Source organism: Durio zibethinus, chromosome 21 (genome assembly GCF_047325235.1).
Source record: "Durio zibethinus cultivar Kanyao isolate XHJ-2024 chromosome 21, ASM4732523v1, whole genome shotgun sequence".
NCBI lineage: Eukaryota > Viridiplantae > Streptophyta > Magnoliopsida > Malvales > Malvaceae > Durio > Durio zibethinus.
Window position 1 is genome coordinate 8,687,001 of NC_143182.1, and position 13,376 is coordinate 8,700,376.

Sequence of the window (13,376 nt, forward strand, 5' to 3'; positions counted from 1 at the left end):
CAATCTTTAGAGTTTGGAAGTAAGTGTTTGATGTATTTTCTTTATCTTTTCACGTCGAGAAAGTTAAAATTTCAGCAAATAAGGAATCATGAGAGGAACTTCTGGAAAACAGAACAAATAACAGTGACGAAGAAAGTTAAAAAGGCTTGCCTATCAGGACCTTCTCGACCACAAAAGTGGACTGTAAAATTATATTCACTAATGTTACATCCTTCTAACACCGAAACTCAACTAGCCTCCAATTTCCCTAAACTTATTAAATGCAGTTCACACTAACCAACGCGGATTCTCTTCGAGCTCTACATAAAACTCTTATCATCTGTCACCTAGTCTAACCCTGTCACCTTCCTGGCACCTTCCTATCACTGTCTAAACACCGTCATGCAGTCCTTATATAAGGTAAACAGGTGGTCCACGTATGCTCATGAATAATCCTTACAAGTTCTTTACTTTTAGGCTTTTCGTACACTCCATCTTCTTTCTCCTCCGACCCTCATATATTTACGTGTATCAATTAGTTCGTTTTTGTGTAGTTAAAACCTAAAAAATATACTTTTCTCCTTCCGATCTTCAGCATGCAGCTTGGATCCAGTTCTAATTGAGACTACATAACTGTTACTTTGAATGTTCAGTTCCATTTGAAGCCACATAAATGTTACTTTGAATGAACATTCAAGCCGAACCAAAAGGGCAGGTTGCGGCTAAAGAAGAAAATTCCGAAAATGCTGACTGTGGAACAGTTTGGTTGAATTGATACTTTCCAATTTTGTATGTTAAAGTTTTCACATTCCTTTCAATACTTTTCAAGAGAAGTATTAGTTTCACCCAAAGGGGAAGAGCTCAACTTTTAGAAAAATCAATTCAAAGGGCAAAAGAACAGGTCAAAGATAATTCCGTGTATGTAATTGGCTTTAGAAAGACCAGTCAATTCAAATGTCACCATAGTTTTTCTGACAGGTATATAATCTCATAGCACAAACATCAATCAGATGTTTTTGTCTACAATTTCATGGTGGTCATGAAAGCCAGAGGATTTAGCACTGTGGTTTTCTTCCTCATCCTATCATGTTTATGGATGGAAGGGCCTTGCACATCTCATGCACAGACTGACACCCTTAGACCTGGGGAATTCATCGGGTTCTTGGACTCACTTGTTTCAGCTAATGGGAGATTCAGGTTAGGTTTCAATCGTTTTGTCGACTCCAGCAACAATGATTACCGTTATTTGCGAATATCGTATGATGAAGATGGCGCAACAGTGTGGGTGGCTAACCGAACCACTCCTGTTTTTGGTAGTGGTGGCAATTTCACGATGGATGCAGATGGCTTTTTGAAGATTATGCACGACCAAGGGAGTCCAATAGTCTTGAATCCAAATCGAGCTTCGAGAAACTCATCAGCTCTCCTACAAAACGATGGCAATTTTGTATTGACAGAATTGAACCCGGACGGCTCCACCAGGCAAATCCTGTGGGAAAGCTTTGATTTCCCAACAGACACCTTGCTGCCTGGGATGAAGCTAGGTGTGAACTTACGAACTGGGCAAAGGTGGGTACTTACTTCTTCCATAAGTAATAATGTTGCTACCCCCGGAGCTTTTTCTCTTGAGTGGGGTAACAACGGGAGTGGCATAGAGCAACTAATTGCAAGACGTCGAGGAGAGGTCTATTGGACAAGCGGGGCCTTGAACTTGAATGATCGCAGCTTTGAAAACATTTTATGGATGACATTTTTTCCAAGCAACTATAATTTTAGCTATATTTCTAACGAGAACGAGAGCTACTTAAGCTATTCTGTTCTGGATGGGGCTCTTTCAAGATGGCGCTTGAACCCGGAAGGGGGGATTTCTGATATCCTGAATCCAGTCTTTTTGTCTAGTGCTGCATGCTACAGGAGTCCGGGTTGTCAACTCCAAGAACCAGCATGCAAAAGTGAAACAGATGCGTTTTTGCAGCGACCAGGTTTATTTAGGGGTTTTCCATTATCATCTGAGGGGAATTTAAGCATTGGTTTAGGAGACTGTTCGGCTCAATGTTGGAACACGTGTTCTTGCGTCGGTTATGCCACTCTTCATACAAATGGAACTGGGTGCGAGTTGTGGAGCAGAGATTTGAACTTTTCAGTAATTGAAACAGGAAATAGCCGAATTGTCTACGTGTTAAATTCGACGTTAGCAGAAGGTGGATCAGATGCAGTAAATGGTAATGGTAATGGTAAGTCTCTCCTGAAAAACATAATTTATCTTGCTTGATCTGGTTGCACTTTTTGTTTTAATCTCTTCTCTGTGTTCTCTTTTTTTGTTTAGAAAACAATTGGTGGATCTGGATCATCATTGCATTTGCAGCCGTGCTGATAATACTTGCCTTGGGCTTCTTGTGTTATCAGAGGAGGAAGAAACTCCAAGGTAAAATCCTCCCCTTTCCCGCAGACTCAGAGGCAATATGTTTGTTGATACAAAAATTGATTCTAACTCTAACCGTGCATCCAAATTTGAACAGAAGATAAGGAAAGGGAGGACGAAGATATATTACTCGAATTAACTACCTCAAATGAGATTGGCAATGATGGGAGGAAAGGTCATGATTTGAAGGTCTTCACTTTTGCTTCTATAATGGCTGCTACAAATGACTTTTCATCTGAAAACAAGCTTGGAGAGGGTGGTTTTGGCCCTGTGTACAAGGTAAATTCTAACAAGGACTATCAAGAAACTAAGTTATGTTCTAATTGACATCGACATTTGAGGCTTAAGTACTTTATTTCTATACAATCTTATCAGGGAAAATTACCCGATGGCCAAGAAATAGCAGTGAAGAGGCTGTCAAGGAGTTCGGGACAAGGACTAGTGGAATTTAAGAACGAACTCATTCTTATTGCCAAACTTCAGCATATGAATCTTGTCAGACTTTTGGGTTGTTGTGTTAAGGGAGGAGAAAAGATGTTGATCTATGAATTCATGCCCAACAAAAGCTTGGACTTCTTCCTTTTTGGTTTGTATTACTTTCCCACTTTCCACTCGTATCTTCTCCATTGCTAGTGTTTGATTCGATCATTATGAATCAAAAAGGGACACGTACAAAATTTGCAGATCCAACTAGAAGAGAGCTACTGAACTGGACGACACGGTATAGCATCATTGAGGGAATTGCTCAAGGACTTCTTTATCTCCATAGACACTCTAGATTAAGAGTCATCCATCGAGATTTAAAAGCAAGTAATGTTTTGCTTGATGGTGATATGAATCCAAAGATTTCAGATTTTGGAATGGCTAGAATTTTCGGCCGAAAAGAAACTGAAGCAAATACGAACAGAGTTGTCGGAACATAGTAAGTAGATGCTAAAATGATGATACATTTTCTTATTTGTATTCAAAAGGCCAAAACATTTTTATTTTCACTATTGCAGCGGTTACATGTCACCTGAGTATGCTATGGAAGGCAATTTCTCGGAAAAGTCAGATGTTTATAGTTTTGGAGTCTTGTTATTGGAGCTTGTCAGTGGCCAAAAGAACAATAGCACTTTTCATCATCTTGATCGGCCCATGAATTTAGTTGGATATGTTGGTTTTCTGAATCTCAACTATTTTTCTTTGTTGTTAATAAAGCTTCTGATCTTTCAGGCTAACCCATTAGTCCTTGGCTGGTTTCTACTTGCAGGCTTGGGAGCTTTGGAAAAGAGAAAGAAGCATTGAACTACTTGACTCCAAAATAGGTGACAAAAATTTTAGATCTCAGGCATTGAGATGCATCCATGTGGGTCTCTTATGCGTGCAAGAGTCTGCAATAGACAGGCCAAACATGTCTGATGTCATATCTATGCTTGCAAACGAAACCGTGCCACTTCCAGCTCCTAAACAAAATGCATTTTCCACTCATCAAAAATTGGTGGAAATATCACTGTCTAGATCTGTACAAGAAAGTTGTTCAATCAGTGCATCAGTTTCAGATATAGAATCTCGGTGAAGATGCATATATTCTTACAACAGGGAAGTTATACAGAAGTAGTAGCAGAAGAGCTCGTTCGTTCTGCTCTACAGAGATTTCAAGTTTCCCCTATTTTCTTTTATTTATTTCTGTACACTAGGAAAATGATCCCATCAATCTTTTATACGAGGTAAAATTATGTAATAGATCTTTATATTTTATTTAAATAGCGAAATAATTTTTTTTATCTTTTCGAATTAAAATTTTATATTTTAATAAATTATTAAATTTAATCAAATTATTAATGATTCAAAATTTTTGTATTAAAATTAGTGACCTGACCTATTAAATGTTTTACGTTGCATGTTGATTTTTTAACATTTTTCTTTGTGACTGTTAGCTTTATTAAATGTGTTAAGTCCACGTAAAAAAAATCATGACATGGCAAAAATTTTTGTCTAATAGATACAAACATTTAAAATATTGACTTGTTCGGCGTATCACTGGGATTAAGGACGAGACAAGACAAACCCAATTTATGGAATTTAGATTGATGGGCTTCTAAGGGGCATTACCGACTCTTTATCCTTTGTTTTTGGTTTTTTAACGAAACGCCACGTTTTGGTTCATCATTCTAGTCGGTTTTGTTAGAGGAACTAATTCCCAAACGCTCTTTATAAAAGGAGAAAAATTAAATTCCCAAACAGTCCCTTCGCTTCAATCATTCACCAAATTCGAAAGCCAAACAAGTGAAAAGAAAATTTTAGCTAATCTACAAACTGGGGGAGTGAGAAACTCCGCTTTTAAAACAAATATCTTCAAATTCCTAATAAGAAGAAATCAATGTATTTTTTTATGCATTTATATTTACTCAATACAAAATAAGGGCGAGGGGGTTTTTGATTTTTTTTCTTTTTTTTTCCCTTATGCTAAGCTAGAATTTTTTTTCTTAGTTTTAAAGTCCTCAGGAAGGGCAGTTTTTCTTTCTTAGTTTTTGATTTCGTCGGCTCTTTCTCTCGTGATTTATAAAGATTAGGGTTAGGGTTAGGGTTAGGGTTAGGTTTTTTAATTGGCTGATAGAGATGTATGCTGATCGAGTGGATGAGGGTTCTGGCAAAAGGTCGGTAAAGGAGAGACTCAATGGCAACTCCTCCGACAACTCTATTTGGCGGCGTCAAGTCACTGGCAAGAGGTTTCGTTTTGTCTTTATTTCTGTTTGTTTCCACGGAGTATAATTGGTGAAACAAAACTGGGTTTATTTGCCTTAATAGGAATTTTCCTTTTTCACTTATTTATTTTAGTGTAATGCAGTAATTTAACTGTTTTCCATTGTGCTTGGCCCAAAAAAAAAAAAAAAAAAAGACCTGTTTACCATTGTGTTGGTATTTTTGGATGATGAATCAATTTCGCTTTTGACTTTGCCTTGAATATTTTAGTTTAATATGCTGTGAAAGATTTTAGATAGAGTTGATGAGTGCATTGGAGTTAAAGACTATTTAAATAAAATAAACATGGTTTTTATTTAAAGTAACTAAATTCAGGAGTCAGATTTGTGTTGTCCGTTTCCTAAATCCTTGAAATTAAGTATGATGCATAGAAAGAAGGGAGGGGTTGGGGGCAGAGCCTTTGAAATTTTAGCTTTCAAAGTATGTTGGTTGCAATGAACGTAATGAGTTATTTCCTTTTTACTATAAAGTATTAAGTATTTTGCATTCGGTGCTCAATAAGCGGTCTACTCGCTTCTCCTAGGGGTAAAGAAAGAAAACGGAGGAAAGTCCAAGGCACTGTCAGTTTACTGATGTGGTTTTTATCTTTTGATCTACTTCATTCTTTTGACCCGCTCCAATTTTCTTATTTGTGCTTCTTGCTTATGAACTTAGGCATTTGTGGTTTGAGTTTGTAAGGGTTGATTTTGCCTCTTGGGCATCAATATTGCTAAAATATATATCCTTTTCATTTAATGGTGATAGATTTCATCTGATATTAGCTGGCATCAGTCGAATTTGGTTTATGTTCCCTTATGTCCACCCAAAAGAAAGAAGTTGAATTTGGTTTATTTGCACTTTGTGCCTTAATTCTCCTAATCTGTGAACATCTTCATGCCATATCTTTTGCAGGCAGAGGCAAGATGAAAAGTGGGAACATGATCTTTACCAAGACGATGTACCTCAAGTTTCGAGTATGGATTGCCTGACACAATCACATGAACTAAAATATTGCTGCTATAGTTGGATGCAACTAAATTATCTCTATTTGGTTTTGACTTTATGTTAATGGTTTGTGAAGATCGTAAAGTCGATGCTCGAGATCTTCGTTTGAAGCTCCAAAGGAAAAGTCTCCAACATGTGGCTCAAAGTGGAAGGGGAACTCTCTCAAGTGTACATGATCTTCGTGAAAAATTATCTGGAACAATGAATACACAGCCAATAAATGTTGATCCATCAAAACTGAAAGTGGAAGTTGCCAAACCAGCCAGGAAAAGTGTTGCAGTTGAAACTCCTGAACCAGAGCCCAAAAGGGTTGCACATACAACAGCAAGAATGAAGTCTCAGCAAAAGGCATAGAACTTCTGCTCTTTTTGCTTATTATCTTCCCTTACCATTTTAGCTGTTAGGAACACCCCCCATCTTCTCCCTCTTCCCTAAGTTAACACAAGACAATGGAATTGCTAGCATTTTTGTTTGCATTTTATCATAATATATGTCATGATATTTTTATACCTTGACATGCAATATTTTTTAGTGCTTTATGTTTGTTGGACAAGCATGATACATCAAAGTTCTGTTTTATCTTCTTCTCTGTTTTCCTCATGTCAGAGGTGTATGCATATGTGTTTAGGTGGGTGGATGGGCAGGTGGGTGGGAGAGGGGGATTTTAAAAACCTGCTATGTAATGGCATGTGTATCCCTAGGGCTTGTTTACAATGGTTTGTAATGCTTGATAAAGTGAACTCAGTAAACTTGACCTGTCAACTTTGGATTGCGGGGGGAAGGGTTCAAAAACCTGCTATGTAATGGGATGTATATCCCTAGGGGTTGTTTACAATGGTTTGCAATTCATGATGAAGTGAACCGAGTGAACTTGACGTTGTCAAACTTGGATTGCAGAGGGGATGGGGAAAAGTTGACCTGTCAACTCTGGATTTTAACCCATCATTAACTGAAATTGGAATGTGCTGCATAGTGTTGGCAGTTTGAAAGTCCGATAGGTGGGGCAATGAACCATGTTATGACGCTTTAATGCTAAGTTATGGATTTTGTGGAATATTGAAAAAGAAGTTAATAAGTGTTCTCGTAAATGGAATTATAACTGTCCCTGAGTTTGCACTTTTATATCTTTTTTTTTTTTTGGTTCCCTTCTATTCTTATTTAATCCAAAATGGTTATTTTGTACCCATTCTGCTCTTGCTGTCTGATGACTTTTTAGGTTCTGAACCCCAAATAAAAAGGATTAAATGGATAGCCTATGTTAGCTGTTTAAGGTGCAATTCAAGAGCCATTCCCCCATTATGTTTTGAAATCCTGAGTCTTACCAATATGTGCTGTTGTAGTTATATTTTCGTGTCTAAGCCATGTGGTTTCTTATGCAGGCTGATACATCAGTTGAGGGCTTCCTCCAGTCTTTGGGTCTTGAAAAATATGCAATTACTTTTCAAGCAGAGGAAGTATGTGGTTTTATGCTTTCTTCTGTATATTGTAAATTTGCCCCTTTTATTTTAAATCATACGGTAAAGGAATTTATGCGCCCATTATAAGACATAAACCTCGTTCTGCAGGTTGATATGACTGCTCTTGTACACATGACTGATGAGGATCTGAAAACTTTAGGCATACCAATGGTAACTTCGAACTTTAGACACATGGATGCAATTACGTTACTCTTCCACTTTGTTTTGTCCAGTTTTTAAATTTGAGATTCTCCAAATGTTTTTCTCTTTTAAAGAGCCAAGGCATACCTTCTTAACTTTATGAGGATGTCCCTTTTTCACCTAGAAAATCCCTTTATTTTGCTTGCTTTTCTTCTACTTGCATATGATCATTTGGGAGTGTTATTGGAATTAATAGTTTAAATGCAATTAAATTCAATTGGAATTCTTGGAATGTACAGATAATTAATGATGAAAGCAGTCTTAGAAAATCCTTTTATCAAGGTAATTTGAAAATATGTCACTTTACTTCTTTAGTCCAATATAATGCACGTCCTTTCAGCTTACAGGCTTTAAAGAATTTCCTTCACGAAGCAACCTTTTACTGTTTATCTTTCTCTTTTTCTGTTATATGCATGTATCGTGAGTATTCTAGTTTCCCTATTTTCTACTTGTTTTCTCTTCCCTACACTTTGGTTTCAGGAAGTGTTTGGGTTTACTTCCAGGGCCCGAGAAAGAAGATAATTCTCGCGATGGAATCTAGAGGCTGATATTTGGAGTTTTAGCAAGTGGTTGTTGAGGGCTTGTGTTTTGGCTGATAAGACCTTGCATGTAGCAATTGTTTTTGGTATTTATTTTTTCTCAGCATTATTGACAAAAATATAGCTTCGTCAGCTTGTTATTGAAATCAAAGGATGGAGTTTTGTTAGATTACAAGTGGGTGGGAGTTCCTTTTTTCTTTTTTTTTTTCATTAGTGGTTTCAGTTAGAAACTTTAAAGAAATGTATGTGCCGCATTGTCTTAATATTTTAGGAAGCTTTCTGAAATCTAAATCAGTGTAAAGGGTGATTTTGAGCTGAAATAATGTGTCACGTAATGAGAACCCCGCTTCTTTATATATCATGGGGCCAGCAACTGTGTTATAAGCCACTCGAATATACAGTCTGTGTTTTATTTTTACCCCCTAGATGAAAGATAAAAGTTTTAACTTCTGCATCTTTCATTGTTAAGTAAATGTAGTTTTCTTTTCCTATGGTTTTTGTCGTCAAAAGGCTTTAATAAAAGGAAGGGGCTTCAAGAATACGCTACACTTCTGTTGATTTTCATCGCTAACCAATAACAGTCTGCATATATCCAAGACTTCTACCCATCAAAATAGTCTCAAATTCTTGATTTTTCATGGCTAACCAATAAAAGTCTGAATATATCCAAGACATACTACTCATCAAAATAGTCTCAAATTCTAACATTTTTTCTTAATAAATTTTCTATGGTATATGACATCAGGTAAATTGCTACAGATACAAGCACGCATAACGTGTTTCAAAAATCGTGTTTCTCCCAAGGCTAAATTGTTTTTTGAACTTCTCCCGTGGCTAGTTATCTTCCTATCTAGCTGTTGCAGCCTTTGCTTGATGTCAATCTTCGATCCAGGGAAAAACTTAAGATGCTGTGTTTGATTTAGCCTTCCAAGCTAGATACTTGGCCTTTTCTTTCTTATATCTTCTCAATTCTCTTAAAGCTGCAAGCCCAATATGCATAGAAACGGGCAAAAAGAACGGCTGTACAAATAGAAGAAATGTCATTGAGATTTGTAATCCAAGTCCAATAGATCAATACAACTAATGGTAACCTTGTAAATAATTTGCTTTAATGAACATAGATACTAGTTCAGAAACCAGAGGTGACAAGAATGCAGACTAAGAAGAAAAACTTGCAGAATGCTATGTTGTAAAGGAAAGGAAAAATAATTCACAGGATTTTGTATGTAATTTCCAGCTTTAGATCATTTGGAAGATAATTTTCCCTCCCTTCCATGGCCAATGAATACTTCATATATTCTTTTTTACATACCTTCAATTGAGTATTTAACTGTCAGAGACCACTTAATGCCAATAGCACTCAAACGAAATCTCATGATAAGAAGCAATAAAGAGCATGCTTCGGTAAGAAAATCTCAATTTCTGATTAATCATTATCAAGAGAGGCATGAAAGTTTCATTTAACTAACCGAGTAGACAGCAAAACAGTGCTCAAAGGAATAGTAGCTGACAGACATAATAGATGGGTGGAAAAAGGAATCCTCTGCCAGAGACCTTGCTTTTCTCGAGGAAGCTGACAAAAAAGTGTAAAATGTTTGTTGAAGTGGACTAGCTGATAATAGATTTCGATTTTAAGACACAATTGAACAATAATCTAAAGGTAAGTTTAGGAACATACCAGCTGAAGATTCATATACTCCACTAGAAGCATTACTTTGTGCCAGCTTTGCTGCCTCAAGAGAAAGCTTTACCTACTCAAAGACACCACCATAAAATTAAATACTGGTAGTTCAATGATTATTTTCAAACAGATGCTTACATATGCAAGTGCTCCTATAAATACACTTATAGTCCAGCTTAATATCTTACCTGTTTTCCGATCTCATCCATAATAATCATCCTCGGCAGTGATTGAACCTGCATTAAAATTTGTCATATGTAGCAAAAATTCTTATCCAAATCAGACAGTCCTTTTTCTAACACCAACACATACCAATCTTGAAAGAGATCCAAGGGTTGTAGCACATGAATGAAGATTAAAACATGTGTGCTGCCGTGACAAGACATCCACTTCCCTGGCCAAGAATTGAAAGCAAGAAACTCTCAACAGACAGTATGAACAACTAAATGAGACAATACTATATTTCAATTTTAAGAAAATTTTGATTTAAATTAAGGCTTAAGCAACCATCAAGACGCGGATAAAAAAACTGCGAAATTGAGTTCAGTTCTCTCAGATAAATACTATTAATCCATTATCTGTCTGGCACTAGACATATAACTATCAGTCATAGCCTGGTAGTCACATAGGATTTTATTTTACCACACAGTAAAACCTCTTTCGCTAGGTAGAAGGTTCCAAACGCCTGATGCACCGGCATAAACATTGACAGACTTGAAACCAAAAATTTGCCGGAACTGCCCAATGAATACTTCAAACATGTTCTCAAGATCCTGTTTAAGAAAGTTCATGCGTCAAACTAGAGAAAACTAAATTGAAGCCACCTGTGATAATAGAACATTTACTTCTACTCATTCAATTATTCTCTTCTTTTCCATAGTCCAAGATGGATGGCAATAAATCCACAAACTATATGGTTTGAAACTGATATCTGAACTTCAGTCTCAAACAACAATAATTGCTCTGGAACTTTACAGCATCTACATGGTAATGCAAGCATGTATGTGGGGGAGAGAGAGAGGAGAATGGGAGGGGGGACCATACAGTTTTTTGTTGAATTTGTTATTTATCATCTAACCTGCATGGGAATTCTGTGCCCGGCAGTGGGCTTGTTTTCTGAGTCCTTTAAACAGCCTTGGGGATTCCAAACAATAACACCTCCCCACATCTAAAAGGTTTCAACGGAAGTATTAAGGTAATGTGTCTGACAAGAATAATAGGTTGGTGAAAGGCATATAAATAATAAAGGCTTGATAACTAACTGGAGATATAAAGCCATTTGTCTTGGAAATCTCTCCATTTGGCAGCTGGAGAAGAAGAGGGCATTCCTTTGCAGATGGTACATATCTGGCAACAGAGAGAAAAACGAACAGCTTGAGAAAATGAAACAGGCATGCAAGCAAATCACAAATATGAGAGTGAACAAGAGAGATTATTAAGAAAGGCAGATCAAAGTTGGCTAACAATCCTGAATCAACATTTTCTCCAAAAGTAGCATCAAAATAAAAAATACATTGACTAGGATGGAAATTGGAATCGTATGGTTATTAGGTTGCTACACCCTATACCTCAATAAATGCAATCATTACAATTAGGAAATAAAAGAAAATTTGAGTACAAGAATATACACCACAAATTGCAATATCTTTGATCGCCCACCAGCTGCAATTGAAGTATCCAAGTGCCATTCATTAGAATTTACCTGTTAAAACCATGAGATAATATTACTAGTACATAAAATAAGTTCCCTTGTTTTCCATATAAAAGCTACAATAACTCATGTCTAAACGACAAATAGAAAGAATGATTGACATATCTTGTGGCCAAAAAGCACTAAATGCAAAAACAAACATAAATCCAATTACTAAGACATATTTCCAACAGCATTCTTTTATCAGTAACCTACAGAATCAGAAGAAGAAAAATCTTAAAGAAACATACGAAGAAAGGAAGATCTTTATTACTAAAGACATGGCTCTCCAACTTTTGATTCCAATAGGAGAAAGAGGCCTTTGGTGTGTGGTACAAAACCTAGACATGAGAACAATTAAATCCCAATCAGACGAAAAAAAAATAGAATATAAGTTATGCCCGAAATGAAGAAGGAAGATGATCCTTGACCTGACTCTCTACACTGATGTTAGCCACAGGTCCCAAAGCGTCAATCATAGTGGCCAACAAACTGTCATCAATCTTTCGGAAATCCCTGCACCAGATACAAGGAAATATAAGATGAGCAAAATTCAACACCACCATAACATTCTAATCATAACATGTTTCGTTTAGCATACAAAATCAAAACAAAACCAACAAACGTTTAAAAATTAATCAAATTCATAAAAAAAAAAAAAAAACAAGCAAAAGTTAACAGCAAAGGCCTCATACCAATCATAAACCCAATCACGTGGATCCGCATTGAGTAAATTGAAGGAAAGAACGATCTTCCCATCAGCTCCCACGGGCATAAACTCATTCCGAATCGACCCTTCCTCTCTTCCACCATTCACAAACACCTTGACCAACACCTCCGCAACCTTCACCGCTGCTATCTCCATCTCCCAGCCACCACCAACAACCATCCACGCGTGCCTATACTTTCCCACAACAGCTTTCTCACTCTCACCCTTCACCACCACCACACTGTACTCCTTAGTTTTCCCGCTAAAAACTGACTCCAACTTCTCATCGACCGCCACGTCATCGTTCTGAACAAAATCAGTGGCGGTGATCGATCCGCACTGGTAAGAAATCGAATGTGGAGACGAAATTGGGAACCGAAGGCAACGGGGGCCGAAGTCCACGGTGACGGAGAGAGTGTAATTGTTGGAGCATTTAGGGTTTTGAGAGGTTACTTTGGTAATTTCGGAGAGGATTGACAGACGGATACGATCGGGATCTGAATCGAAGCCGATGAAAAGGGCGTGGAAATGGAGCGGGAAGAGTAAAGTATCGGACCGAAGCTGAGTCAAGAGCGAGTCGATTTCGCGAAACGGCAGAGGAGACCGGTAGATTTCGACGGATTTCCATAAGAACGGGAAACCTGAAATTCAATTTTAAAAAAATATTAAGAAGAAGAAATTTTATTTGTTTATTTATTTAGGAAAAAAAAATAAGAACTATAATTAAAGAAGCGTCAGAGATTTAGAGGCAGACCAAGGAGGAAGGAGAAGAGGACGGTCAAGGTCAGAAAAAGGCGCTTCAATCCGGGTTTGGTTTCACGCATTAATTTCGGGTCGAAGTCGGGTTGGGATTGGGGTTGAGGTGGTACTTTACTAGCATTGTCCGGTAATTTGGAGGAATCGGAGTCTGAGATTTCGGGCATTGCTGGAGAAGCTGGAGTTTCTTCTGCTCTGCACACTGCGGTGATA

General features: G+C 37.3%; 3 protein-coding genes across 14 annotated transcripts; 2 read left to right on the top strand and 1 right to left on the bottom strand.

Annotated features, from left to right (window-relative positions):
* Positions 1-527: 527 nt before the first annotated feature.
* LOC111305418 (G-type lectin S-receptor-like serine/threonine-protein kinase At1g67520) lies at positions 528-4,042 on the top strand. Of its 5 annotated transcripts, XM_089749879.1 has the most exons (8): positions 963-1,176; positions 1,297-2,213; positions 2,306-2,404; positions 2,499-2,680; positions 2,777-2,987; positions 3,065-3,323; positions 3,403-3,556; positions 3,654-4,042. In XM_089749879.1, the coding sequence occupies exons 1-8, from the start codon at positions 1,010-1,012 to the stop codon at positions 3,957-3,959; spliced, it is 2,295 nt and encodes a 764-aa protein (XP_089606005.1). In that variant the 5' UTR covers positions 963-1,009; the 3' UTR covers positions 3,960-4,042. The 5 variants fall into 5 exon arrangements, with proteins under 5 accessions (XP_022758687.1, XP_089606003.1, XP_089606002.1 ...); XM_022902952.2 differs by having other exon boundaries at positions 528-2,213; positions 3,086-3,323; XM_089749877.1 differs by having other exon boundaries at positions 919-2,213; positions 2,502-2,680.
* On the top strand, positions 3,962-8,688 carry LOC111305430 (uncharacterized). 8 transcript variants are annotated; one of them, XM_089749883.1, is made up of 7 exons: positions 3,962-4,110; positions 6,038-6,099; positions 6,207-6,478; positions 7,510-7,584; positions 7,696-7,758; positions 8,028-8,070; positions 8,269-8,502. In XM_089749883.1, the coding sequence occupies exons 1-7, from the start codon at positions 3,962-3,964 to the stop codon at positions 8,334-8,336; spliced, it is 732 nt and encodes a 243-aa protein (XP_089606009.1). In that variant the 3' UTR covers positions 8,337-8,502. The 8 variants fall into 8 exon arrangements, with proteins under 8 accessions (XP_089606009.1, XP_089606010.1, XP_089606007.1 ...); XM_022902969.2 differs by lacking the exon at positions 3,962-4,110 and adding an exon at positions 4,626-5,112 and having other exon boundaries at positions 8,269-8,688; XM_089749884.1 differs by lacking the exon at positions 8,028-8,070 and having other exon boundaries at positions 8,292-8,688.
* A 238-nt stretch (positions 8,689-8,926) lies between these two features.
* Positions 8,927-13,364, bottom strand: LOC111305428 (uncharacterized). The gene is made up of 13 exons (XM_022902967.2): positions 13,162-13,364; positions 12,394-13,048; positions 12,130-12,214; positions 11,950-12,039; positions 11,637-11,710; positions 11,271-11,355; positions 11,087-11,176; positions 10,651-10,781; positions 10,321-10,402; positions 10,197-10,244; positions 10,006-10,078; positions 9,797-9,900; positions 8,927-9,347 (listed from the first exon to the last, which is right to left on the bottom strand). Exons 1-13 carry the CDS (start codon positions 13,328-13,330, stop codon positions 9,228-9,230), a joined length of 1,806 nt encoding a protein of 601 aa, XP_022758702.2. The 5' UTR covers positions 13,331-13,364; the 3' UTR covers positions 8,927-9,227.
* Between the last annotated feature and the right edge of the window lie 12 nt (positions 13,365-13,376).